Here is a 26,380-nt window from a genome sequence, read left to right as displayed (position 1 = left end):
AGAATAGAGTTTCAAAATTATTATTTTTTTAGCACAGAGTTTCAATATTTAAAAGTTATAAATTTGAGTCCATTAAGCTAAAATGGGCCAAATAGAGTGTGCTAAATGTCGATTCGGCCGGTCTAGTTTGGGTTGGCTAGTAACGGAGGAGCTTGCAACTTGCGATTTTGGTTTCTATAAAAAGTTTAAAGTTCAGATCCTCTTCATATTCTAAAACTGATATTTGAATTTGTAATAACATAATATAGAAATAGAACAAGTTCTAAGAGTTTAAATCAAACATACTTAAACAAAGAAGACAGAACGAGACAATAGAAGAATGAACATGAACTGATATTAGAGGTTCCTTGGAGGAGCTCAAGTTTTCTTCATTCATGGCTTCCAGAGGATTGTAGTTTCAGCAATCATGGAGGTCACAGTGTAGGGATCCATGTTGGACGCTGGCCTACGATCTTCGAAGTACCCTTTCCCAGCTTGCTCAGTGTCCCGACCAACCCTAATCGATGCCCCACGGTTGGCCACACCCTGTACAAACCAGTTAAGTTAGATCATGCATGACTTAGGCTCATGTGATATGAATGCACACTTTGACATGCTATGAAAGAAAACTCTTACCCATACGAAAGTGTTGATATCGGCAGTCTCGTGTTTGCCAGTGAGACGTCGCTCGTTGCCTTCACCATAAGCAGAGATGTGTTCCTTGTGACGCAATCCAAGCTTCTCTATCGCTTTCTTTATGACCTCGTACCCTCCATCTTCTCTCATCGATTTTGTACTGCAGAAAACAAGAAACCCAATTCAGAAAAACAAACACAAACCATATAAAATGAATCAGAGCAGATCTTGAAACACACAAAGAACCTGTAATTTGTGTGTGCTCCTGCACCATTCCAATCTCCCTGAAATAGAAAAATCAAACAGCAATTGAATGAATTTGAAAACAAAAACTTTTTGGTTATAATATTTAATTTTTTTTTTTTTTTTTTTGTATAATATTTAAATTTATGGTAAAAAATAAACCGGAATTGGTTTAGGGTCAAGAGACAGAACAACTCCAGCCAATTCTGTGATCCTCTGTTTTCACATAACCAAGAAAAGAGTCATAAAAACAGATTATATGAAGAGATAAGGTTACAGGGTGTATACATAACCATGAGTGTGTTTATTATATATACCTCGAGGATGTAACGAGCGACCCAGACCTGATCGGCGGCAGCGATTCCAACGGTTGGACCGACTTGGAACTCCCACTGAAACCCACACAAGATTTGTTTAAACAGTTTGATTTCTTGTTCTGAACTCAATCAATATGATAATGAATCGGAAGAATAAAAAAGAGTGACTGGTAAGTTTTAAACCTGTCCGGGCATGACTTCTCCGTTAGTGCCACTGACATTGATTCCGGCGTAAAGACAGGCTTTGTAATGAGAATCTACTATGTCTCTTCCAAAGGCTTTGTCTGCTCCAACACCACAGTAGTACGGTCCCTGTTTTTTTGATCTTTCATTATTATTTTTGGGTTGAAACTCAATAACGAAAGGGTAGGTTAATGTGAATAGATTTGCTGAAAAATTCATTACCTGAGGACCTGGGAAGCCGCCAACAGGCCAACCTACCGGCCATTTAATATCCTTTTGTAGCAAAGTATACTCTTGCTCAATTCCATACCTAAATTTCAATAATAAAAAAGGATTGGTTACTGAAAATAATTACGACCAAAAATGAAAATATATTGTCACTAATGTCATCCTGAAAATTTAGACTAACCAGTTTGTTTATGATCAATTTACTTTTATTATATTTTTTAAGTTATAAGAAAATGTAGCAACTATGCAAAGTTGACTAGGACATGCTAATACCATTTACATTTAAAACTAGCATGATGATGTCAACAAATATAAGGGAGTATGCAAACTTAAATTAGTAGTTTCAAACAAAAATTGAAATGAACTTCTTCTTTCTTTGGCAAACAATTGAAATAAAACTTTGATTAAATATTTCATTTAGAAGATATATACCATGTTTCTTCGGCGGCAACGCTCGGGTCGCTAAAGATCTTGGCCGCCGCATGCCTTTTGTTTGCCGGGATCGGTTCGCCGGCCGGTGTATATGCGTCACACATCACCTAATTTCCAAATCAATCGCAAAAACAAAACAAATATATATATATATATATATATATACATATATAACAAATTTGAAGATTATTGTTTTCATTGTGTAATTGAATTATTACAAGGATGTTGTTGCCTCTTCTGAAGGGGTCTTTGAAGATAGCTTGAGGGCTAAAATACATAGAGACACCACAATCTTATTAATCCACGATTTACAAATTTAATTAGCTTATTAAATGTATTAATTTATATTGAAACATACTAGAGGATGACTTCACTGTCACTGCCGGGAGCTTGGCCGGTGCTTGAACCGTCATAGTTCCATTTCGGTAACTCCGATGGATCCTTCACTGGTCCCGGCAAAGTCTGCAATTATTATGAATATAATCCTTCATTTGCTTAAGTTCTTAACATTATTTCAAAGATGTTTCATCGTTTTATGCTCTAAAAACAAACAAAAATAATATAGTTACCCTTGCTTTGCTTCTCATATCCAAGCCTGATCCACCAATCCTATTCATTAAAACCACAGTATATCAACCAGGTTCAATCAGTCCAAAGTCTTTCAACTTTCTAGTATATTGTTTAAAAGTTTTAACTCATACATATTCAAGAAAGCCTCAAGGAAGAGACGTTTAGAAACAAGCACCAACTCAAACACAGAAGCAAAGATCAACCAAAATCATCCATCTACTAATATAGTAATATAGACTGAATATTATTTGACAGAGGTGAATGAAGAATTGTACGGACCATATGTACTCCGCAATGATCTTCTCAGTGGAATCGGAGAGATCGAGATTGATCAAATCTGCAAGTGCCGACATTTTCTCTAGGAATCTAAAAAAAAAAATTTCGCTTTGTTTTGTATAACACTAAAGAGATTCCTGCAAGTGTATATATAGCGAGAGAGAGAGAGGTAGGTGTGTGCTTGACTACGCTATGAAAAATGGTTTTGGTTACAAGACGGAGAACGCGGAAAATATCAGGCTATTATTGGAAATGCGAATTATCTGAAGATTCTGGTTGATTCTTGAATTACAAGATTCAATATTCGAAGAATCTTTTTAAAAACAAAAGTTGTTGACCTGATGTCCCGATAAAGTTATCATATAAAAGTATCTCACAGAACCAAGTTTCTCGTGTATAATACTACAATCACAAACTAGTATTTACGAAACTTTGAAATATGCATGTATATTAAAAAAATAATTGACAGTTCTTTAGCAATAAATTAGGTCCACTCACTAAATCTTTATTAACTACGAAATTGAGATTTATCTTTGAGAATCTCTTGGAAATGTTTGTTCTCATGTGAATCCAAACTAAATAAGAAAAAAATCAAAATATTATTTTGTGCCACAAAATAATTTAGATATTTTCCGCCCTCTATTTGGTTGCGTATAAAAATTTCTCTTCGATATTTTTTGGTGTGTGTGGATGATTTAACTTTTGAACCAACAATAGAGTTTGAATAATCACAATGAAAAAGATGATTGAGTTTACACTGAAAATACGGAAGATTTGAGTGGTGAGCCATAAGGAGTTCTTGGGATAGGTTCTTATCGGAATATAAAAATCCGTCTCTTGAGATTTAACTAAAAAACTAAGAACCGGTTCTTAAATATATATACTACTGTGAAAATGGTTAAAATATACTATAAGTAATTATATATGTTTAGTCATTTAAATTCCTAAGATTGACTTTTGAATTTTTATTCCGTGAACACAAAGAGAACAATCAAAAGATTTTCTCATTGCTTAAAATTTTGATCCTAGTATTACTATTTTTTGCTAAGTGGTCCAACACTTCAAGTATCATTTGCGGATTCTAATTAGGCTAAGTCTGGCTGATTATGTCCCACAAATAAATAAAAGTAACTAATTTAAAATACAACCAAAAGAATAATTTACATATCCGAAAATAAAATCTATACAAAAAAAGAAAAATTTCCTACGATAGTCACGTTTAGTTTATTTTCACAAAAAAAAACACACCAAAAAATGACCAAAAAAAGTTTTAATGAAAAGTAAATATATCATTATATCTTTATGGTTAACTAATATTAGACTAAAAACTAAAAGAGGTTTTAATGAAAGGTAAATATATCATTATACCTCTAAGATAAATATAATTTGAATTTTTTTATTATTATTTATATATCTATAAAGCAATGTGTATATGAATCTTTGGTCTGTTTAATAAAATCTCTTTTGGTCTTTTTATTTTATTTTATTGCTCTTTTTCATTGACAAAAAACTTAAAAAATGGTAGGAAAATTGCTGAAAAAAACAAAATCAATAACATTAACTTGTTTCAACGTACTCTAACTAGTTTAATATAATATTTTTGAAGGGTCTACCAAAAAGATATAATATTTTTGAAGGAGAGTTTAATATATGTTTTGCCAAAGACATATATATATATATATATAATTAATAAGATGGTTATCAAATCCAAATTACAGAATAAATCAGTAGGTTTTTAATCTTAGAAATATAAAAAGAAAATAGGAAATATATATATATATATATATCATGCCTTTACAAAAATTATAGCTCTGAAGTCTGAGCAAATATTAGGTTTGTGATAATAACCAATTATTGCAATTGGTTGGTGGGTCATGTCCCGTGACTTTGTTTTTTTTTTTAAAATTTTTTTTTTTGTCAATACTCCTCTTATTTAATAACTACTAGGTGACCGGTCCGCACCTTGTGCGGACATAAGAACATGACCGGCCCGTACCATGTGTTCTCTCTCCGCCCGTACTTCACGACAGGGAACACAGTAACGTCAGTATGAAGAGGCAGATATTGTGTGTATGTATAATTGCAACGTCAAAAAATATTTTGTGTGTTTACGAAGATACTTTCATTTTAAAAATGGAATAAATAGTATATAGTTTTAGAAGTAACAGATTTTATATTATCATTAATTAGAATTGTATTGTATATGTTTCGTAATTCTTTATTTTAGGTGAATAATATTATTTTTCCATAAATAATAAACAAACATTTATGTAGACATATTAAAAGAAAATATAATAAAAATCAAAATATTATCCATAAATAATATAAATTATGAAGTATATTTCTCGATAAAGAAAGCAAATTCAATTAGAAACTTGCAAAAAATTAAATAAATTTTGTAAGCAATTTGACGGGTTAACATTATTTGATAGATTTATAAATTTCTAAATTTTATTGAACATGAAATAAAATTAAATTGACATACCGTCATCGGTCTCTTAACTCATCACAACCCATCTAGCAAATACAAAAAATAAATAATTGCAACAGTTTATTTATTTTAAAATTTGTATTTGAAAAAAAAAATAGATTAAAATTACGTTCCGTGACTACGAAATATTCTGAAAAACTTGTTTGTAGACAACATTCAATATTTTTGTCTTCGGCTTCACTTCTTTACCAGTTATTAGGATTTTAAATCCAGATCTCGACTTAACTCTTGAAAGTGCAACTTTGCCTTGCATTTTGTAAGCATTTTATAATTTATTTTAAAATTGTGATAAATTTATTCTTTAAACAACGATAAATAATTTAAAAATAATATTAATAAACATTTTTGGATTTTGTAATATTTAAAATAGTTATTATATAATTATATTCGAACACAATTCATCAAGTAGAGTATAAAAATATTATAATTATCTTATATAAAATTTCGTTTATTGTATTTTATAGTTTATAAATATTAAAAGTAATAAATAAAACATTATTAATCTTTCTATGATTTCGAGAATTAGTTTCCATAAATTGTTATTTGTAATATTCGTTAGATTATATGGCAAGTGATGTTAAATGATTTTAGACTTATCTTAAATTTTTAGATCTAAATTAAATAAATAAAAATTAAAAACAATCGACCAATCAAATTATAACAATTTCTTGAAACTTCACCTATGAACCCCAATCTGCGATAGATCAATCCATGAGATTCACAAAAAAAATCTAAATCTCTTACAGGTTGGGTTACTTAAATGTAGATTTGTCAATTTGACATATATGCAGCATGTTGGTAAGTTGACCACGATTATTGGTGGAACTAATATCCGGTCTAATAAAAAAAGTAGCTGGTTCGATTATTAATTTTCTAGGTTTTTTGATTGCTTTGAAAATGACCTTATGAATTAAATAAAAAATGCATAAGGCTCGCTTACTTATAAGATAATATATTCAACAAAAAAAATGATATAAGATAGTATTACTAAATGATACTATGTAATACTTTCTCCGGACTATATTCAACAAAAAAAGAGAAAGTACTAAAGAACCTCTTCAATAACTGCTTTAACTTGGCGAAGCTTCTCAGCATGTTCAAGGTCTTATGGATCACTATCACTCTCACGACCTGGTATACATATAAAAAAAGGAAGACCATATTGTCGTTACCAGTATTCAACACATGGAAAGGATAGATCAGACATGCTTTTTGGAGACAAGACACAAAGAGTTGAGTTCATGGTTCTACCTTGTATGGGAAACTAACATTCTTGTTGCATCTAATAGGTCTTGCAACTGAACTGCACTTTTTAGTTTTTTTTTTACAAAAAGAAAAAAATATATAAAACGAATCAAAGCTCTGATAAAAGATGGATGACAGAAAAGCTGGAGCCTATCGCACCTCAGCTCTTGGCTTTCCACCATTGTACTTCAGCATCAGGTTTAACAGTTTTTTCTTCTGTAACATTTAGTTTCACCTTCTGTTTTGGAGTTTGATCGCCAATGTCATGTAATAACAAAATTTTAACAGATAGAAGTATAGAGGAGATAAAGGTGATTTATATGCAAAGAAAACATACTGTCGAATAACATCAATGACACAACGTAACTCTTCTGAGTTCCCATTACCTTGGCGGGTTAGTCCTTTATTAGGCTGTACATTTTTATTGAACTTCCAAGGCAAAGTGGGTGGCAGAGTCGATGAAAGATGAGGAGCCTTTGCGTCTAAACATATTTTTCTTAGCACACAAGCAGCATCGTCTTAATACCTTAATAGTATGAGAGGAGAAATTTGTGAATAATACTTTAAAGAATAAAAAGAGAATGTTTGTATTTTAAGACCTTGGGTGTCTCCTATATATATACAGTCGATTTATTTCTCATATTAATGACGCATAATATTTTGCACAATAAATAATGAAATCGTTTAAATAAATATATTAAATGTGTATTGTCAAAAAATGATTTGCATATGATATGATTTTAAATTGCGCAAGTAATCCATATTAGAAAAGTAAGTTATTAAAAATAAACAACCTAATTAGAAACATTAAAATATTTTGTAAGCAATGTAATAAATATGATATCAACATGCGCAAGTTTACCGTTTGAATAATAAGAAAAGTTTTTAATATTTGTCTTAATTCTAAATCTTGCCCAAGGGTAAACTAAATCGATAATATTTAATGATTTCAATTTGCGCAAGTAATCCATATTGTGAATAAGTGATTTGCATATTTAATGATTTCAACTTGCGCAAGTAATCCATATTAGAAAGGTAAGTTATTAAAAACAAACAACCTAATTAGTAGGGGTGGACACTTTACCTGATATCCGAAGTGGCACCCGAACCCGATCCGAAAATGCATGTCAAGTTTTCTATTTAAAAAATTAACAAAAAGTTGCATCCAATTTTTTTAAAAAAATAACTAAATTAATACCTTTTTAGTTTTAAATTTTTATGTCCAAATCTATTAACCATTCAATCTATTAAAAATAAAAAATTAGTTAACTGAAAGTTATACTTTTAAATATAAGAAACTTGAGAAATGAAAATTTTAATTTTTTTTTTCAAAATCTAAATATTCGAACCCGATCTGAAATAACCGAATCCAAACTAAAAATACCCGAACCCGACCCGAAGTACAGAAATACCCGAACGGGTTCTACACCTCTATACCGAAATACTCGAAAATCCAAAATACCCAACCCGAACCCGAACGCCCACCCCTAATAATTAGAAACATTAAAATATTTTCTAAGCAAATGTAATTAATATGATATCAACATGCGCAAGTTTACTGTTTGAATAATAAGGAAAGTTTTTAATATTTGTCTTAGTTCTAAATCTTGCCCAAGGTTAAACTAAATCGATAATTATTATCCCCTAGCTATATATGGGCTTAACAAAATCGACAATAGTTTTGGGCTTGTCTACATAAGCGATTGATTAAAATAAATGAAAAATAAAATTCAAAAAAATCAACCAATAGAATTATAACAATTTTTCTGAGAAGCTCTATATTAATGACATGTCAGCAGAAATCACTAAAGTGACTTCTCTTTTAATGTATAGGAGGATAGATATACGTATTAAAAATCGAAAGCTCTATATTTTCACTGGTGGGGGAGTGTAATCCTCTAATCACACATAGTCACAACTTGTATTTGATAGTGATGATATGTGGACCAATGGTTTGTTGTATCAATCCAAATGACATAAATGTTTTTGTTCCTATCTTCCAACTATTATTACTTTTAAATATAAACTATTTAGTAATTTCCCTGGATCATACAATGTACACCACCATGCATGATTGATAACCGAATAGTAGTGTTTCCTACGAATATAGAAAGCTATATTTTGATTTGCATAATTACATGTATGCCACAGTTAGTAGAGTACAATGTATTAGCTATTAGTTTAGTGGTAGATCCGAAAATTTAAAGGTTTTTAACTTGAAAGTTTTAAATCAAATTCCCATTTCATAATAGCTATCAATTTCTTTGACGATTGTTGACTTGATAGGTCATCTTGTTTGTTGAATAGATGGTTAGAGTTTTTATGGGCATAGTTTTGTTAACCGCGGATCATATGGTATAAACATTTGTTGGGTAGGAAGAACCATTTACTAACCATTTGCTACTTTTGTTCGTCCACATATGCTCGTTGAGTAGTATGATGCCCCATGCAATCAAACGGGCTTAAAAATAATAATTTGAACAAAACCCCAATCTCTATAATTTGTATGAATAAATTTTATGGGCTATCAATATGAGATAGGTTCACGATCTACAACTAGCTTTAGTATAATATCTATTACCTGGGCTGAAACTAAACTTAAGGCCTATCAATACCATTTATTTTTGGGTCGAATAACATTGTTCAAAATTTCAAATCTCCCTGGATTTTACATTTATTACTATTTTAAATATATAAATCTCTCTGGATTTTACTACCTTCATTAATATATAAATCTCCCTGGATCTCCCTATATTTTATATATACATAAATGATATATTATATGGTTTGATAAAAAAATGATATATTACACATTAAGAATTAAAAAAAAACAAAGGAAACAAAATTATTTTTTGATAATTTTCTTGCTTTAAATAAAATAAAGAATATTTAAAAGAGAGATTCTCTAGATTTCCGTAAAAGATAAAATTCAACAAATAACTTTTTCTTTCCATTCACAGCAGACTAAACTGAATTAGTGCCTCTCTCTCTCTCTCTCTCTCTCTCTCTCTCTCTCTCTCTCTCTCTCTCTCTCTCTCTCTTCTTCATCATCTTCTCATTTATAGGTACAGTATATAGATATATTAGAGAGAGAGAAAACTAGGATTTTCTTCCGTGATTTTCTCTTTCTAAACACTGTTCTACACGTAGTCTGAAACAATACAAAAAATTCTCCGACAAAATCTCTTTAAACTCATTTTCCTACTCGATCTCAGACACTGAAATAGAGAGAGGCATTCACTGTCCGAAAGGATTAAAACTTTGGCAAGAAGACGATGAAGAACAAGACCATTTTAGGTCTCTCCATCTTCTTCTTCCTACTCTCTCTCGCCGCCGTGACATCAGATCTAGCAGCTGACAGACGAGCACTAATCGCTCTCCGTGACGGCGTCCACGGCCGTCCTCTGCTCTGGAACCTAACGGCGCCGCCGTGTACTTGGGGAGGAGTCCAATGCAATGCGGGTCGGGTCACAGCTCTCCGGTTACCCGGTGTGGGTTTATCCGGTCCGTTACCAATCGCAATCGGGAACTTAACTCAGCTCCATACCGTATCTTTCCGGTTTAACTCCTTAACCGGTACAATCCCTCCGGATTTCGCTAACCTGACTCTCCTCCGTTACCTTTACCTCCAAGGAAACGCGTTTTCAGGCGAGATTCCTTCGTTTCTCTTCACTTTACCTAACGTGATTCGAATCAACCTTGCTCAGAACAACTTCTCCGGTTCGATACCGGTTAACGTCAATTCGGCGAACCGGTTAGCTACTCTTTACTTGGAAGATAACCAGCTCACCGGTCCGATCCCTGAGATTAAGATCCCGTTGCAACAGTTTAATGTCTCGTCGAATCAGCTAAACGGGTCGATACCGGATCCGTTATCCGGTATGCCCAAAACCGCTTTTGAAGGTAACTCTCTATGTGGAAAGCCGTTAGCCGCGTGCTCCGGCACCGGAAACGGGACTGAGACAACCGGAAAAGGCAAAAGCGATAAGCTTTCAGCCGGAGCCATCGCCGGAATAGTGATTGCATGTGTCTTGGGGCTTGTCTTGCTCCTCTTGCTCCTGTTCTGTCTCTGCAGAAAGAAGAAGAAGAAAGAGAACAATGTGGAGTCGAGAAACATCGAAGCAGCAGCTCCAGTCCCAACCTCACTGGCCAAGGAAACTTCGGCGGTGGTGGCTAACGTCCCTCCTCCGCCGTTATCTGAAAACGGTGGACCAGCGAGTAAAGATTTGACCTTTTTCGTGAAATCGTTCGGGGAGTTCGATCTCGACGGGCTGCTGAAGGCTTCCGCGGAGGTTCTTGGTAAAGGAACGTTGGGATCGTCGTACAAGGCGAGTTTCGATCACGGACTAGTGGTGGCTGTGAAGCGGTTGAGAGACGTGGTGGTGCCTGAGAAGGAGTTTAGAGAGAAAATGCAGGCTCTTGGATCGATCAGCCATGTTAATCTCGTGACGTTGATCGCTTATTACTTCAGCCGCGACGAGAAGCTCGTTGTCTTCGAGTACATGTCGAGAGGAAGCTTGTCGGCGTTATTACACGGTACAAAAACGTTTTAACTTTTGAATGTTTTGTTTTAGTGATGTCATAGATAAGTTAAAATCTTTTGGGATTGACAGGGAACAAAGGAAGTGGTAGAAGTCCTTTGAACTGGGAGACGAGAGCTGGTATAGCTTTAGGAGCTGCGAGAGCTATTAGTTATCTTCATTCACGTGACGCGACAACGTCTCATGGGAACATTAAGTCTTCTAACATTCTCTTGTCTGAATCCTACGAGGCTAAGGTCTCTGATTACTGTCTTGCGCCTATGATCAGTCCTACGTCTACGCCTAACCGTATTGATGGTTACCGTGCTCCTGAAGTAACCGATGCTCGTAGAATCTCACAAAAGGCTGATGTTTACAGCTTTGGTGTTCTCATTCTGGAACTACTCACAGGTACACTACATAGATCTTGTTAACTGTATTTTTGGTGAAAATGTAATTCAAAGATTTGAGTTTTGTTTTCTAGGGAAATCTCCAACGCATCAGCAGTTAAGCGAAGAAGGAGTAGATTTACCGAGATGGGTTTCGTCGATCAGTGAACAACAATCTACTTCAGATGTGTTTGATCCAGAGCTCACAAGGTATCAAGATGGGGATAATGAGAATATGATCAGGCTTTTGAAGATTGGTATAAGCTGTACGGCTCAGTATCCAGATAGTCGTCCTACAATGCCTGAAGTCACGAGGCTCATTGAGGAGGTTTCTCGTTCATCTGGTTCACCAGGTCCTTTGTCTGATTGATTTTTTTTTTCGAGGTGGGGTTTAAATTGATCGTTTTCAAAAATTGTTGGTCTGAATTTGAATTTGTTGAAATAGTTTGTTGGGGGTGATTCTTGCAGTTAGTTGAAAAATACGTTCAATGTTTTTTTTTCTTAATTTTAATTAGTTTTGAAAGGGGTTTATCAGCTGTTAAATATATCATTGCTAAAGTGTGGATTCAAAAATATACATCTGTTTCTCTCAAACCTATTATTATTGACTCCTGCTGTCTAACCAAACCGACTATGCAATAAAATGACATGAAGAAAGAAACTTTATCAGAAGTGCTAAAGTACAATGCTTCTGCCTTTCTTCAGTTTCAAGTTATGTTTTTAAAGGTGACTAAGACTAGTATCTAAATACATATTACAAAGTCCATGTAATAAGTAAAACTTTAGGTAACGGCTCCAAGTAACTTTAGGTAACGGGTCTATTCAAGTTTCTTAGCTGAGTCTGCAAATTTAGCTCCCCACCTTTCAGATTCAAATTCAAATTTAGATGATTTGGTTACGCCATATTTAAAACATAAGTTTATTTAACTTTTCTTTTGCCATTTAAAGTAGATTTCAAACGAGTCTCAGAAAACAGTTGAGGACTTAGTGTATGAGATAATTATTTGAGAGCATCATTTATCTACAATATACTTGTCTTATATGGAACAAAGGTTGTTAAGAATAAGTTGTTGATTATCGTTTAGTTTGGAACTTTAAGCAAGATCGATGGGAGTGGATACCCCCACATCAACACTTAAAATGTGTGGTCGATCCTGTCAAGTTTATCGTAATCAGCTGGGTTTCTTAAGCATAATGATTACTCTTACTGTTTTTTCTTATAAAGTTTTTATGATTACTCTTACTTGTTAACTACTTTTATATATTTCTAATTGGATTCATCGACATCCCAAACAATTTATAAAACTCTTAAATTGTCTCGTTGTTGTAGCATTTACTAAAGAAGTTAACTATGTTTAGGTAGATGTTAGAACGGTAGCTTTTAATATCTTGTGGCAGAAATCATTTTGCACCTAGTCATGGATGCAACATTTTTTCTTTTGTTCTACCTCATATCCACGTGGGTTCACATGCACATGTGTGTACAAGTAAGTGTATTTATTTTATTTAATTGAGACAAATACCTTTGCCCAAGAAAATGCCACATATCTTATCTTATGCTTACCCTGTCAAGTCCATAAAAAATATTGCAGCCTTTACAACTAGTGGTTCAGTTTTCGTGAAATCATACTATTAACTTTTTCCAGCTCATAAAATCATCAAGCGATCATTTATTCCTTATATTTTTTTTCAAAGTGAACATGGTTGCCGAATATGATTATGACTTCTTTTTATCGTATATGAGAAAAATTTACAGCCATACTAGTATATAACTATATACCAATGAGCTGGGAAAATAAACTAATTGAGGTGCCATCAAATGTTCGATCACGAAAAAATGATAAAACATATGTCCAAATGGAAATTTAACACTTAAGTAGTTTATTGCGTAACATATATACTATGCATGTATATATATATATATATATATATATATGTATAGAAAAACAATTATACATACTCGTGATGCTTGAAAACATATATTTCTCGTGAGATTTCTAAGAGAAATGTTTAAAGTTTGCTTGAGACCGGCATGGAACGCAACATGGCCACCTCATCAAAAGAGGACAGGACGCGGTTTCTCTCCAATGTCTATAATTATGCCAACGATAAAAAGTAGAAGCATTGTTGGTAAAACATAATGCAGTCGGGGAAATAATTGGCATGCATTACTCTGATATTTAACCACCTCTACACATATATGCCAATATTGCCTCTTACATTACTTTGAACATATTGATGTCATATGTTACATCATTCATTTACCTCAACATCAGTTTTGCGATTTCTCGAGCTACTCATTTCCTTCGGATTTTGTAGTTCTGAGATTTAGTTAACTCTTTCAGTTGGACTTTTTTGCATCCGTTAAAGATACTTATTGGTGTATGGGGAAATATGATGCGAGTTATTAAGTTACCGGGCCGGTTCAACAATATAAAAATGTATCATGGGCCATTTTATAAGTGTAGAGCCTTTTCGTTTAAAATGAGCCGTTGTTATGATTATACTTCCACATTTGTTAAATGGTTCGAACATAACAAAAAATGATGTCATGATAATGTAAGTTTGTCTGAACGTGGCACCACAGCAATAACACCACAAAGATGCAAAACCGACAGTACTTATTAGTGCCAACAAAAACAATCATACTATTAGTGATTAATTTCAAAAGAGAACAGTAATTTGTTTCTCACTATTTGAGAAAAACTAAGCTCTGATATTAATATTAAATAATGGGATTCAAGGTTTCAGACATTATAAGCAAATAATACATCTACGGGTGACGAGGTGTTTTTGTCTGATGATAAAGAACTTTCAGCGTGATCACACTCACTTGCACGTGTTTTAAACCCACCAAGTATCATCTCTGTGTTCCTTAATTTTACCGTATTACAGAAAACATCACATTCAATTTGTTTCTTACTCCTATAACACTGACTATTTATGTTCCAAAAAAATAAGGACATAATAAAGTGTATATACGTAACTTCTCTGAAGTATTTATAAATGACCACATTTAGTTCATCCATAGTTCCATTATTTTTTTGGTAAAAGCATAGTTTCATTACTTTCAGTACTTTGCCATTTTAGTTTAATTGTTTTATCAGTTAATAACTGTACGTAGTTTTATTAGGTATACAAATCTGATAGCTCGCAAAACGTTATATGATTAAAATATCAATAAAATAGTAAAGAAACTTTCGTGTCCATATGGAAAATAGGGATTAACAACGTTAATTATAAGCTTGGATAAAATCTATAATAAATAGAATATACTAGAAGAAATGTAGGTCCACAAAGTCACTAACATGGTTTTGACATCTCTTACTCCCTATATATAGGTTGTTGTATAGCTTGAGTCTTGGATATACATTATAACTTGCAAGTATATTAGGTACTTGTTTGAGCATATCTCTAGACTAATATATATATATATATATATATATAGAGAGAGAGACAGAGGGTGCGAGGAGTGAAGATGGGGAGGCAGCCATGTTGTGACAAAGTAGGGCTGAAGAAAGGGCCATGGACAGCTGAGGAAGACAAGAAGCTCATCAACTTCATCCTCACCAATGGCCACTGCTGTTGGAGAGCTCTTCCCAAGCTTTCTGGTATATTTTCTTTCTTTCTTTTCTCCACATGCGACGTCCTTGGGATTTCTCATGTGTAAAAAGTTCGTTTTTTTCTTAACACATGTGTTTTTACATTTTCTCCTACCAAAAAAACGATATGCTATTTTTGATATATGGATTATCGTATCTTAAAAGTGAACTTTCTTAAAACGTCCCCTTTTATTCCTACTGATTTCTATTTTATCTATTTTCTTGTTTTTGCTGACACTAATAATAATACTTCTCTACCCTTTTTTAATTAATTTGCATGAGTTCTTTTGCTATATCTATACTAGTATAGTTTTGCACCAATCAAATGAATTTACTATTTTCAGTAATAGTTTCAATGCAGGAGAATAATATTCATTGTTACCGTCCTTTTTGAAATGGAATAATTCTCTATCTTTTCGACTTACGAAATCCGATCAATCATGGTGTTTGGCCCGGACAAAAATCAATGTTTGATACTGGTGGTCCTACACGTTATTATTTGTTCTTGATAATTTTTTGTTCTGTTTTGTTTTCACTTGTTCCTTCTTAATCAGTTTATCTCTCGTATATTTAACTAGTTTCCAATCATTCTGATCGTTAATCTAGTTACTTTGGTTAATCAATTAAATCAGGACTCCTGAGGTGCGGAAAAAGCTGCAGACTAAGATGGATCAATTATTTGAGACCTGATTTAAAAAGAGGTCTTTTATCAGATTGTGAAGAACAGATGGTCATTGATCTTCATGCCCAACTTGGCAATAGGTTTATTCTCTTTCTCTTGAAAATCATTGTTATTCCATATTTTAAAAAATCCTCAAATTTATAAACAGTAATTTTACCTACCTTTTTAAAAAAAAACTAATTTTACCTGCCTTAACTTTGATGTTGTAACTAACTCGTAATAAAAATATAAAAATATTGTGGCCATTAGATTTCAATATTATTAAGGTCACGGAGGAACACAAAAGTCACAATAGAACACTGAACACGCAAACTTTACTATTTTTTTCTGTATGAAAGAGATTGGCCAATCTACATCTCATATTTAAATTTAATCGTGCGTTTTTAACCACGTACGGTAGTTTAATTTAGTAAGTCTGATGATAATGACTGAACAGTCGAAATCATGAGTTAATTAAACTTACTTAAGTATCGAATCATTTTAATTTTTGTGCAGATGGTCAAAGATTGCCTCTCATCTACCAGGAAGAACTGATAATGAAATAAAGAACCATTGGAACACACACATAAAGAAAAAACTAAGGAAGATGGGCATTGACCCTATGACCCATAAGCCTCTCCCTGAACAAGACGGGTCACAGCAAGCTCAAGGGAGCAAGAGTTTAGTGCCTCATGATGACAAGAACAAAAAACAAGACCAAGAAGATAAACAAACTAAAGAAAAACAAGAACACCATCAACTAGGGATAGATTTGGACAAGAGCAACAAAACAATATCTACTGATGATGGGTTTTGCATTGATGAAGTCCCGTTGCTCGATCCACATGAGATATTACTGGACATCTCTTTTGCTGATCATCATACTAGTGATGAAAATGCTCACATTAACATTAGTAACTCCACTTCTCCTTCTTCCTCTTCTACCTCGTCGTGTATATCATCAGTACCGGGTGAGGAGTTCTCGAAGTTTCTTGATGAAATGGACACTATTGACCTCAAGTGGCTCTCATCCGATCATTCATCAGAGGATAATATTATTTACAAAGACGACAAGTTCCACAACAATGTTGATACGATGAACTTGTGGGACATAAATTATTTGAGCAGCTTGGAATTGTTTATGAATGATCATGATGATGGTTTTGTTGGAAGCGGATGTTCAAGAATGGTTTAGATCAATATACATGACCATTTTACTTTCAGTTTTTTTTTTCATGTTGTTTTTAATTAGTTCTTTTTGTTTGTTTTCGAAGTGGGCGATTTGGATTTGGCCTTGGTGTTGCAATTTAGTGGATGATTAGGTGTAAAATACATATGTAATAAATATTGCAATTGTGAACATACTTTTCTCTATTGATTATTTTGACATATTTGACGGAAAAATATGGAACTCTAACCGCATGTATACCATTTGTTACAAATCTAGTAATGATTATTATTTTTTAATAAGTTCATAATCTTTATGACAGACCAAAATAGTTTTCATGATATAGTTCTTAAATCTAATATAGCTTAAATAATTAATCAAAATAGACCACATAATTACAAATGCATTGAGAAGCTAATCCCACTAGTCGCTTGCGTTCAATTTCCTTTGATGTCTCTCAATCCAGTTATTTTCCATTTTATTATAACAACATCTAATACACAGTAGCTTTAAAAAACATGTAATACAGAGTTTACTGATTTTTTATACTGATCTAAATTCACATAATGCATATTTTTGAAAAAGCTATTTAAAAATTATGTTCTGGTTTCCGATTTTGGAAAAATATACAGACTTCAGCTCTGGAACATCTTAGTCAATAAAAAATCATGTCCTTCAGTTTTAATTGCAATTAACTGACAAATTAAATAATATATTAATTCCAAAATATTAAATCCTTCCAAAAGTTTACCAACTTTTTTTAATTTCCTCTAGTATAATATAGATAGATATTTTTTCCTGGCGTCGACTTTTGATGGCTACACATATACCTAGTTTCACTACACACCAGAAAAAAGTTGAAGATTGCTTGAAAACAAGTAATATTTTCGAATCAAAGTGGAAAATACTAAATGGTGATACGATGATGGCGTCATGGTGATGAAATCGATCACTATTTACGAGATTTCACCAACGCAAGGTCACGATCATATGATTGAATCTCAGGATATACTAATAACTCCAGCAACTAAATATTCTCAATTCTCACGTTCAACCTTCAAAGCATTTGTGGTGGAGCATCAAACCTCTACACTCACTCCCACTGGTTATCATTGGTACAAGTATTAGTACTGTTAATGAGTCAGTGACAAACATTCTTCTAACAATTGGCCGGTCGATAAAAAAACAGTGTAAAAAAATAAAAATACAAGATTTACGGATGCTCCATTTTTTACCTAAGTGGTCTAGCTAGGTGGATTAATTACTTAAATAATTTCGTATATCATTGGTCCGAAACGATTAATCAGATATATGTTTTGGAAAAGTGCGAAACTACACCGACCCACGCATGCATGTATCAACCCGCACTTGCATATATCATATGTCTATATGTATGCAGTGATGATGACACATGTGTTGCATATTTCGTCAACATATGTATGTCTCGATGCTGACATATGCAGGTCCCTAGTAAAAAAGAATAATGTAGAATAACTTTACATATACAAGGGTTTATCGTTTAAATGATGACTAAATTTCCTGAAGAATGTAGATTTTTTTTATAAAGAAGAATGTAAAATTTAAATAAACCAATCATCGAATGTTTTAATAAACTTTAAATTATAGACACCATTTCGATTAACCAAACAAAAAAATTCAGATAAGAATCAAATCAAACAAAAACGTGTGCACATATTTACAGTATTGTTTTCAACTATCATTTAGTTATTATTTTCAGTTTTAGAAAATGCAGCATATATTTCGTGACAAAAAAAAATGAAAAAGAAAATGCAGCATATTTATGTAGGACCTCACAAAATGAGGGGCTGCGGTGGCTTCATAAGGCTGTTGCCCCCATATATATGACTAGTCCTGCTGTGTATTATGTATTTGTATGTGTATGATGCTTAAGACAAATGGACCACAAGTGAATGGGATTGATAGACAAGTGGTAACAACTTTCACCAAACCATTTTGACAAAAAGAATTATCGGAATTTTTATACTTTGATTGTCACATTACATCATCATTCTTTTATCAAATAAATTTATTGGCATCAAGGCCATCTTCAGAGTATTTTACCATTTTTATAATAATAATAGAGTAATTTTATAATAAAGATAGTATCTACTTAATGTATTTCTCTATATTTAAATTAAAAGAATGGATTGAAATGAATTTACCTCTAAATATTATAGTAAGAAGTGATTTAGAAATGCTCTACCATGTAAGCTAACAGACCAGTTTCTTTTTGTCAAAAGATACAAACTAGTATTTGAAGTTTAACAATTTACTTATAATACTATTTATTCTTCTCATTAGGGCATCTCTAACTCCACTCTATTTCTTACTATAAAATAGAGTTTAAAGTAAAAATGTTTTAGTGGTACTCTATTTTTCACTCTATAATAGAGTGAAAAGTAAGTTTATTACAAATATAGAATAACTCTAAAATAGAATACCATTAGAATAAATTTCATCTCTATTATAGAATTACTATATTTTAAATAAAAAATAAAGTAAACCATTGAAGATAGTCTTAATCCATAAACCGATTTACGATCGAACTTTGTATTTGCACAACAGTTGTTCAGGCTTAATTAAACATAATACATATAAGATTTATCAAAATATAGTGGTGCAATAACAAAATCTAACAAAAGTTACGTTAATTAAGCTCATAGCTATTAAATATCCTTATACAAAATCATGCGTATTAACATGCTTAATTTTATTTTCGAAAGAAAATGTAGAAGATAAGTGCCTTCTAGCTGATGAATCACATTATAACTTCCATCCAATAATTGTGAAGATCCTAATTATTTTGGGTTGGCTGAATAAAAAACATACATGCCTTTTATGCCATAAAGTGTATAATATGTTTTCCTTATAAAAACAAGATTATAAAATACAAAGAAAGTGGAAAAAGAGTACATGTATATGAACCTTTTCTCATAACAAATATGATCATTACTTAGACATGACTTTTCACAAAGAAGAGCCAAAGGGGTGGTAGTGGAACTGTGAATGATGGATTAAAGAGAAGAGAAAACAGGAAGATAAGGGAATTATTAAGTTTCAAAGAATTTTAAATAATAAATAGTTAGGTTGGTGGATAACTTTTTATATATAAATTGTGGAAAAGAAATTTTTGTTAACGACAACAATGATTATAATACATTTGAAGTTTGTGAATGAGTAGAGTTTCGTTCTCCTGCTTATTGTGACACATTGGCTATACTTCACAACTTTAAAACAAAAGTACAATCCCTTTAGCAAAGTTACCCAAGTAAATATATATATATATATATAGCCACTATATAACTTAATTTTTTTTTATTAATATGAATATAGAAGTTTCATTATTGTGACCGATGCAGATAAATATTTGGAATATATCCAAATATATTATTATTTATTTTTATTATTTGGAGTAAATTTAGATAATTATCTTTTATTTGTATTTTTTCATATTTTAGTGATTTTTCTATTTTAATTAAAATTAAAGTTTTATAGATTTAAAGATTTGTTATAAATATGTATTGAAGCCTAAAATTGTATACATATTTTGATAATTAATAAATTAGATATTGTTTTATACCTTGTGTGATTTGATTAATTTCATCAAGCATTAAATTGGTTTCAAGAAGTTATCGAAAGAAACTTTTGATCGATCCAAAAACATGTCTCTAAGAATCCTAAAGGTTTCTTGATCAGACGTTCAACCTATTTGTCCGCTACATCAACTTAGCGGACAAATAAGTTGAACAGTCGATCAATTAACCTTTATGGTTCTTAGAGACATGTTCTTGGATCGATCGATCAAGAGTTTATTTCGATAGCTTATTGAGATCAATTTCATGCTTGATGAATTTAATCAAATCACACAAGGTATTAGACAACATCTACTTTATTAATTATCAAAGTCTGCATACAATTTTAGCCTTCAATGCCTATTTATGACAAATTCTTAAATCTAGAAAATCTTAATCTTAATTAAAATAGAAATACCACTAAAATAAAAAAAATACAAATAAAAGATAATTAATATAAATTTATTCCAGATAATAAAATAAATAATAAAATATTTAGATATATTCCAAATACTTATCTATATCAATGAGATACCTCATCATTTATATGATCTGAAATATAACATAAATTATAAGAATAAATTGTATTAACCTTTTAACATGGTTGACGAAAAGAATCATTAGATGTGTATAATGTAAACTGAATAAAGTCTCAGAATGTGATCAAATCTTCATTAAATTTTGAAGGCTACACAAAGTCTCTCTTATTGTGATGAGACCTTTTATCGCCTCACGCACCAAAGTCCACATGATGTTGCCTGAAATCAATAGTACCCACGACCACACCACAAAACTATAGTGACAGTCGCAGCAGGAAACTGGAGTGTGTGGTTATTAATGAAAGCATCACTGTCAAAACTTATGAGTCCTATGGTGCAAAGTGAGCTTGTTTTTTTCATCTAATAAGCTTACAAAGTCTACCAAATTTAATTGATCAAATAAATAATCTAAGGTTTCATATCCACATTTTGAATACTCTTGAACAAACTAGTTGCAACCAGAGAGATTCGCAGTTTTCAGTAACTCTCGAGCTTAACTTGTTCCATGTCAAGTCCAGCATCATCATCATCCTCGACATCATCAGGGGGAACAATGAAAGTTGAGACAATAGTTCCACTGTTATAGCCATCAACAAGAAGCTTAGATATCTTAGACTTCCATTCTGATGTCTCTTTATGGCTCTTCCTGTCATGGAACACTCTGTCACGGTAGTTTAGCATTGTCCCCAGCCCCGTGTTCGCAACCCAACCGTACTTCATCAGTACTTCTGCTTCACCTTCCGTCATATCCTCTCCTACCTTTTTGGCTCAGGATAATAACCCTTATTTAAGAACATATATTGGTTCATATTAACAAGTGATCAAGAGAGAAAAGAGTTTACCAGTAATGGCTTGTTTTCAATAAGTTGATAACGGCCACAGCTCGCTAGTTTCATGGCCAAGACTAACCGTTTGATCTGCCATCCTACTGATGCAGTGTTGCTGAGCTCGAAGAAGTATGTTGCGTAGCCATACTCAGGGCGTTCCATTACTATCCTGTATCCAGCAAAAACAAGTAACATCAATAAGAATAGTTTAGCTGCAAAGATAATGGACAGAAAGAGAGTTAGTTTTTTACCGGTTATGTCTCTCGAAAACGAATATAAAAGATTGGAGATCACGGCACCAACCCCATTCAACAGGCCATTTGCGAAACCGAAGATACCTTGCCTTGAAAACAAAAGGAAACACGCTATGAAGAAAGTGAAATATAGAAAATAAGAAAAGCTGGGAAGACCAGAGTTGTGTACCTGTTCTATGAGGGAGAAGAGACAGGTCAAGCAATAGCTGGTTCTTGAATCTTTTGAGAAACTTAAGTTAAGAAGTTTAGGACCAGTTGCTCGTTTGAAGTAGAGCTGATAGTTTTAAAACAATTTCAAATCTTTTGACACATTGCGGATAAAAGCTATCTTTGTAAAGATAAGTGAATGATTGTTTTACCTGTGAGATGACATCTTCCAGCTCTGAGAAGGTCTCTTCAAGAAGTGAAGAATCATCTGAGAAGGAATCATTCTCCCCATAAAGCCTGAGTTCATCTACTGTCACCCCTTGTTTAATCAGTACCTGTAAAAGACCAGGAGCATCTTCCTCCAGAGCTGTCTCAATTGAGTTCCTGTAACAGGTTATTTCATAACATAAGATCACAAATGAAACAAATAGATGAAAGGATTTAACAGTGTGACTCACGTGGCGGTTTTCTTTCGCTTCGATACCCTCACAGGTTTAACGTATTCATCAGATGTACAGAAGCTAAAACCTGAGGGTGGTGGAGAACTAGGAGGAGCTTCATGATGCCTTGAACCATGAGAAGACCGAAGCTTTAACCGATCAATTAGTTTCATATGGTCTATCTCATCTTCATCCAATTCACTAGCCTCGTCTTTCACAAAGCTAGCAGGACTCGGAGCAGATGTGCAACGAGTCAAGCGAGAGATCAAATTCACAAAATCTATCTCGTCTTCCTCACGTGTTTCCACCTCTCTTTTGACCTGCACTTGCTCTGAGGTAACAGGATCTGGTTCTTCATTGTTATCCATGGAGGAATCATCTAAAGGCTCACATACATCTTGATTCAACTGCATCTCACTCACGTTCAAAGGACGTGGATTCCTTTTGACTCTCTTTACACTATCTCTCTGCTTTTCTGTTACAGCTGCATAACAGGTACTACTTAATGGAGAGTGTTCGTAATCACTATGCAAACTGGCTTCAGGTGACAACTCAAAAGACCTTTTGTTAGCAATAGGAATATCATTCTCTTGAACTCCACTAAGCTGGCTTTCAGATACTGAACCTATGCTAACTTTCTTATAGAGGAAAGAATCAATTTTCTCTAGAAAGCCGCTGAATCGGGCCGCAGAAGATGAAGCTATCCCATTTTTGCATGAATTCTCGGCTTTTATTTTGAAAAGATCGGTTTCATGGCAATCTTTAGTATTATCCTGCACTTGTAATAGTTATCCCTATTAGATCCCACACAAGAATATTACAAAATCTGGAGGAACTCGTCAGTTTGTTACCTCTAAGTTGGGTTCTGGCAACCTTAACACCATCCTGCAACAACAAGTATTGTAACCATTAGACACAAATGATCAAGAGCTTGTGAACATATATAAGTTAAAACAAAATAAAGCACCTTTCTAGTAGCAATTTGCGCCTCTCTTTAAGTGAGAGATGTTCAAGAGCATCATCACTCCCTGTGGTTTCTTCAATTTGTTCAAATCTGTTGTTACGACAAGACACTAGAAGAATGTTGTTCTGTGGTCTTGAGTTTCCAGACTCAATTAGACCCTGACTGCAACCAATGCTAGTAGATTCCGGAGTTTGAGTGTTTACAGATTCTGGAGCATCACAGTTTGGCACTACTGCGCCCTGGAGAAACTACAGAATCAGTTCTCTAAACTTAATAGCAACAATGTAACAAAAGGTTTCTTCATCCAAACTTACCAGCTCATCAAAGCAATCCTCTTCCCTTTTCACTACACTGTCAACATTCGATCTACAATACAGATGAAGACAAAGAAAAAATAAGTAAAAGTAAAAGTAAAGTGAATTGATACAGAGGTAAACGATAGAGAGCACTCACGCAGCGTTAGGCTGCAACAAACTCCGCCGTGTCGTCAAGGGGAGGTGGTCTAACTCATTGAACGTAACTCCGGACTCTACCGGAGAGACGTTGATAGGCTCATGGCACATCTTATGCATCCGTATCAGAGTAACACAGAAGAGACGCACATGGAGAATGAAGAAGCTGATATAATCGAGATTTTTAAAAAAGGATGTTTTTTTTGGTGATTGGGTTAAGACAACAACAGCTTAGAAGTACGGAGATAGATGCAATAGAGAGAAACAGAAGAGGGTTTGTTGATAACGAAGAAACGAATCTCCTTAGGACATTAAAACAGAGGATAATCTCAGATTTGTCGAATCCCTTGAAACGAAGAAGAAAGAATTTTTATTGGTCATGTGAATGAACAACAACAGAGAAAACAGAAACCTAACCTCTATTCAATGAATAACTGAAAGAGAAAGGCTTTACTGATTCGTCAAGCAGTGAGTAATCATGTTTCCGTCGACAGAAACAGAGCCTAGAGAGAGAAGAAGAAGACAAAGATACAGTATTGGGCCTGTAGGCCCATTAAACTAGAAGCTAGGGCTCGTTAAAAGCGATGTTTAAAAACCCTAGAGTTTATAAATAAAAGACTTCGTCTTTAGATCTCGCCGCAAATTGTTCTTCACGAAAGTTCATTCATTCTGTTATCAAAAGATCCGATTTTTTTTTTTTTGTTGAAAGTCCGGAACTTTAGGTTACGAGATTAGCATATAAGGGAACAGATTTGCGTTAAGAGTCTGTGAGCTTTCTCATTCATGTAGCTTTAACAGAGAGATATGTTCCAATGCGAAATCAAACGTCTTTGTAATCTCTGGACATGTAGAATTTGTTTTCCACATGGATTCCACATGGATTCTATCATTTTCTCGAGATTCAACATCTTCTGTCTCGTGTTTTAATGTTAAAGTGTCAACCTTTTTAATAAAAAAAATTGTTTTGGTTTGTGTGGCTGCTCTGTGATGATTATCTTGCTTTAACCACACTGAAAAAGATGGGTTTGAGAATGTGTTGTGGCACTTGTTGATTCTGACTAGGGAAAGGTTTGGTTTGATCTCGATGTTTACTTTATGACACCTTGATCTAAGTCGCTTTGAAGGTCTTGTCCTTCGTGGTTTAGGTTGAGGTAGAGAGTAATGTTGAGATCTTATTGATATTTTTTCCTGATTGGAATAGTTTCATGACACGTTTTCAAGCCCTCTCATGTGGACAAACTTTGGCCCTTTGTCTGAGAAGCAGCTTTCCCTTTGGTACTATTTTTTTTTAATTTGTAGTTTCTATGTTTTCGTTTGTTTCTTGTGCTGCTCTATGATGATTCTATTGCTTTAACCACACTGAAAAGAAGGGCTGAGGATTTGTTTTGGTACTTTTTGATTTAAGCTGAAGAGATGCTTCTTGAGTTCTGCATTGCTTGATGACACTTTGATCTAAGATGCTTGAAGGGGATTTTTTTTCCTTCGTGTTTTAGATCAAGGAAGAGAGCAGTGTTGAGCTTTTGTTAGACATTCTCTTTGTTTAAATCTTGAAGAACCTTTAACATCTTCTCAAGTTCTTATATGTGGAAAGCCTTTGGCCCATTATCTGAGAAGCAGCTTTCTTATTTGTTGTTTCTACCATTCGTTTTCTTTGGGTGCTCAATTTTGGTTTTAAACGATTCTGGAATCTCAGCACTAGATTTGCCTGATGACTGATTGGATTTTTAGTTTTGTAAGCATTGCATTGATGCTGTAGAAAAGCTTTGGCCCGTGTACTATTGAACCTCAAATGACTAGATGACGAACATAAAAAGTGGATTATATAAATAAAAAATTGACTGTAAAAAATTACGTGAGTAACAAATGGAAGCAATAAGATCCTTTCATTGTGAAAGGTGAAACACATCGAATATTACTCCGTTTACGCCTAATCCATATTTGCATCAGTCTCTGGTCTTAACATATGACCATCCAATTATATTTTTGCAAATGGCCTAACAGTAAAACTTAGATAACCACAACTTCAACTTCTGCATAACCGTTGTTAAGTCGAACAGTGAAGATAATATCATCTATTCAGAGGCCCATGGCAGATGTTGCTACATCAAGCTACAGATGGGCTGCATCTGTTTTAATCGCTACATAAGCTAACAGATAGGCTGTATCTGTTTGAATTGCTAGACTATTTGCCTTGATCCCTCCAAGCTATACGGCTAGGAAAATG

General features: G+C 33.4%; 4 protein-coding genes across 4 annotated transcripts; 2 read left to right on the top strand and 2 right to left on the bottom strand.

The window, feature by feature from the left end:
- Positions 1 to 206: 206 nt before the first annotated feature.
- Positions 207 to 3,236, bottom strand: LOC106372001 (glutamine synthetase cytosolic isozyme 1-4). The gene is made up of 12 exons (XM_048742263.1): positions 2,868 to 3,236; positions 2,588 to 2,627; positions 2,377 to 2,480; positions 2,237 to 2,285; positions 2,019 to 2,125; positions 1,581 to 1,668; positions 1,359 to 1,487; positions 1,176 to 1,250; positions 1,021 to 1,074; positions 862 to 899; positions 616 to 775; positions 207 to 525 (listed from the first exon to the last, which is right to left on the bottom strand). Exons 1-12 carry the CDS (start codon positions 2,939 to 2,941, stop codon positions 373 to 375), a joined length of 1,071 nt encoding a protein of 356 aa, XP_048598220.1. The 5' UTR covers positions 2,942 to 3,236; the 3' UTR covers positions 207 to 372.
- A 6,422-nt stretch (positions 3,237 to 9,658) lies between these two features.
- On the top strand, positions 9,659 to 12,038 carry LOC125579025 (probable inactive receptor kinase At5g16590). The gene is made up of 3 exons (XM_048742262.1): positions 9,659 to 11,136; positions 11,214 to 11,531; positions 11,605 to 12,038. Exons 1-3 carry the CDS (start codon positions 9,876 to 9,878, stop codon positions 11,877 to 11,879), a joined length of 1,854 nt encoding a protein of 617 aa, XP_048598219.1. The 5' UTR covers positions 9,659 to 9,875; the 3' UTR covers positions 11,880 to 12,038.
- A 2,827-nt stretch (positions 12,039 to 14,865) lies between these two features.
- LOC106371998 (transcription factor MYB20) lies at positions 14,866 to 17,134 on the top strand. Its single transcript, XM_013812122.3, has 3 exons — positions 14,866 to 15,120; positions 15,744 to 15,873; positions 16,289 to 17,134. The coding sequence occupies exons 1-3, from the start codon at positions 14,988 to 14,990 to the stop codon at positions 16,965 to 16,967; spliced, it is 942 nt and encodes a 313-aa protein (XP_013667576.2). The 5' UTR covers positions 14,866 to 14,987; the 3' UTR covers positions 16,968 to 17,134.
- Positions 17,135 to 21,404: 4,270 nt separating this feature from the next.
- On the bottom strand, positions 21,405 to 24,654 carry LOC125579024. Its single transcript, XM_048742261.1, has 10 exons — positions 24,158 to 24,654; positions 24,019 to 24,070; positions 23,708 to 23,943; positions 23,592 to 23,625; positions 22,759 to 23,513; positions 22,513 to 22,684; positions 22,323 to 22,427; positions 22,151 to 22,242; positions 21,915 to 22,068; positions 21,405 to 21,831 (listed from the first exon to the last, which is right to left on the bottom strand). Exons 1-10 carry the CDS (start codon positions 24,274 to 24,276, stop codon positions 21,550 to 21,552), a joined length of 2,001 nt encoding a protein of 666 aa, XP_048598218.1. The 5' UTR covers positions 24,277 to 24,654; the 3' UTR covers positions 21,405 to 21,549.
- Between the last annotated feature and the right edge of the window lie 1,726 nt (positions 24,655 to 26,380).

Source organism: Brassica napus, chromosome A10 (genome assembly GCF_020379485.1).
Source record: "Brassica napus cultivar Da-Ae chromosome A10, Da-Ae, whole genome shotgun sequence".
NCBI classification, from domain to species: Eukaryota; Viridiplantae; Streptophyta; class Magnoliopsida; order Brassicales; family Brassicaceae; genus Brassica; species Brassica napus.
The sequence above is the reverse complement of the archived record's forward strand: the minus strand, read 5'-3'. Positions and strand labels throughout refer to the sequence as shown.

Bases quoted from the DNA above. Each gene is read 5' to 3' on its own strand.
- LOC106372001 (XM_048742263.1), bottom strand. From the start codon at position 2,941: ATGTCGGCACTTGCAGATTTGATCAATCTCGATCTCTCCGATTCCACT. The intron at 2,286-2,376 runs GTATGTTTCAAT...TATGTATTTTAG, and splicing joins GACAGTGAAGTCATCCTCTA to CCCTCAAGCTATCTTCAAAG. The intron at 526-615 runs GTAAGAGTTTTC...TGGTTTGTACAG, and splicing joins ATATCAACACTTTCGTATGG to GGTGTGGCCAACCGTGGGGC.
- LOC106371998 (XM_013812122.3), top strand. From the start codon at position 14,988: ATGGGGAGGCAGCCATGTTGTGACAAAGTAGGGCTGAAGAAAGGGCCA. The intron at 15,121-15,743 runs GTATATTTTCTT...CAATTAAATCAG, and splicing joins AGCTCTTCCCAAGCTTTCTG to GACTCCTGAGGTGCGGAAAA. The intron at 15,874-16,288 runs GTTTATTCTCTT...ATTTTTGTGCAG, and splicing joins CATGCCCAACTTGGCAATAG to ATGGTCAAAGATTGCCTCTC.
- LOC125579025 (XM_048742262.1), top strand. From the start codon at position 9,876: ATGAAGAACAAGACCATTTTAGGTCTCTCCATCTTCTTCTTCCTACTC. The intron at 11,137-11,213 runs GTACAAAAACGT...TGGGATTGACAG, and splicing joins CTTGTCGGCGTTATTACACG to GGAACAAAGGAAGTGGTAGA. The intron at 11,532-11,604 runs GTACACTACATA...TTTGTTTTCTAG, and splicing joins CATTCTGGAACTACTCACAG to GGAAATCTCCAACGCATCAG.
- LOC125579024 (XM_048742261.1), bottom strand. From the start codon at position 24,276: ATGCATAAGATGTGCCATGAGCCTATCAACGTCTCTCCGGTAGAGTCC. The intron at 22,685-22,758 runs GTGAGTCACACT...AACCTGTTACAG, and splicing joins AAGCGAAAGAAAACCGCCAC to GAACTCAATTGAGACAGCTC. The intron at 22,243-22,322 runs GTACACAACTCT...TTTGTTTTCAAG, and splicing joins TCTTCTCCCTCATAGAACAG to GCAAGGTATCTTCGGTTTCG.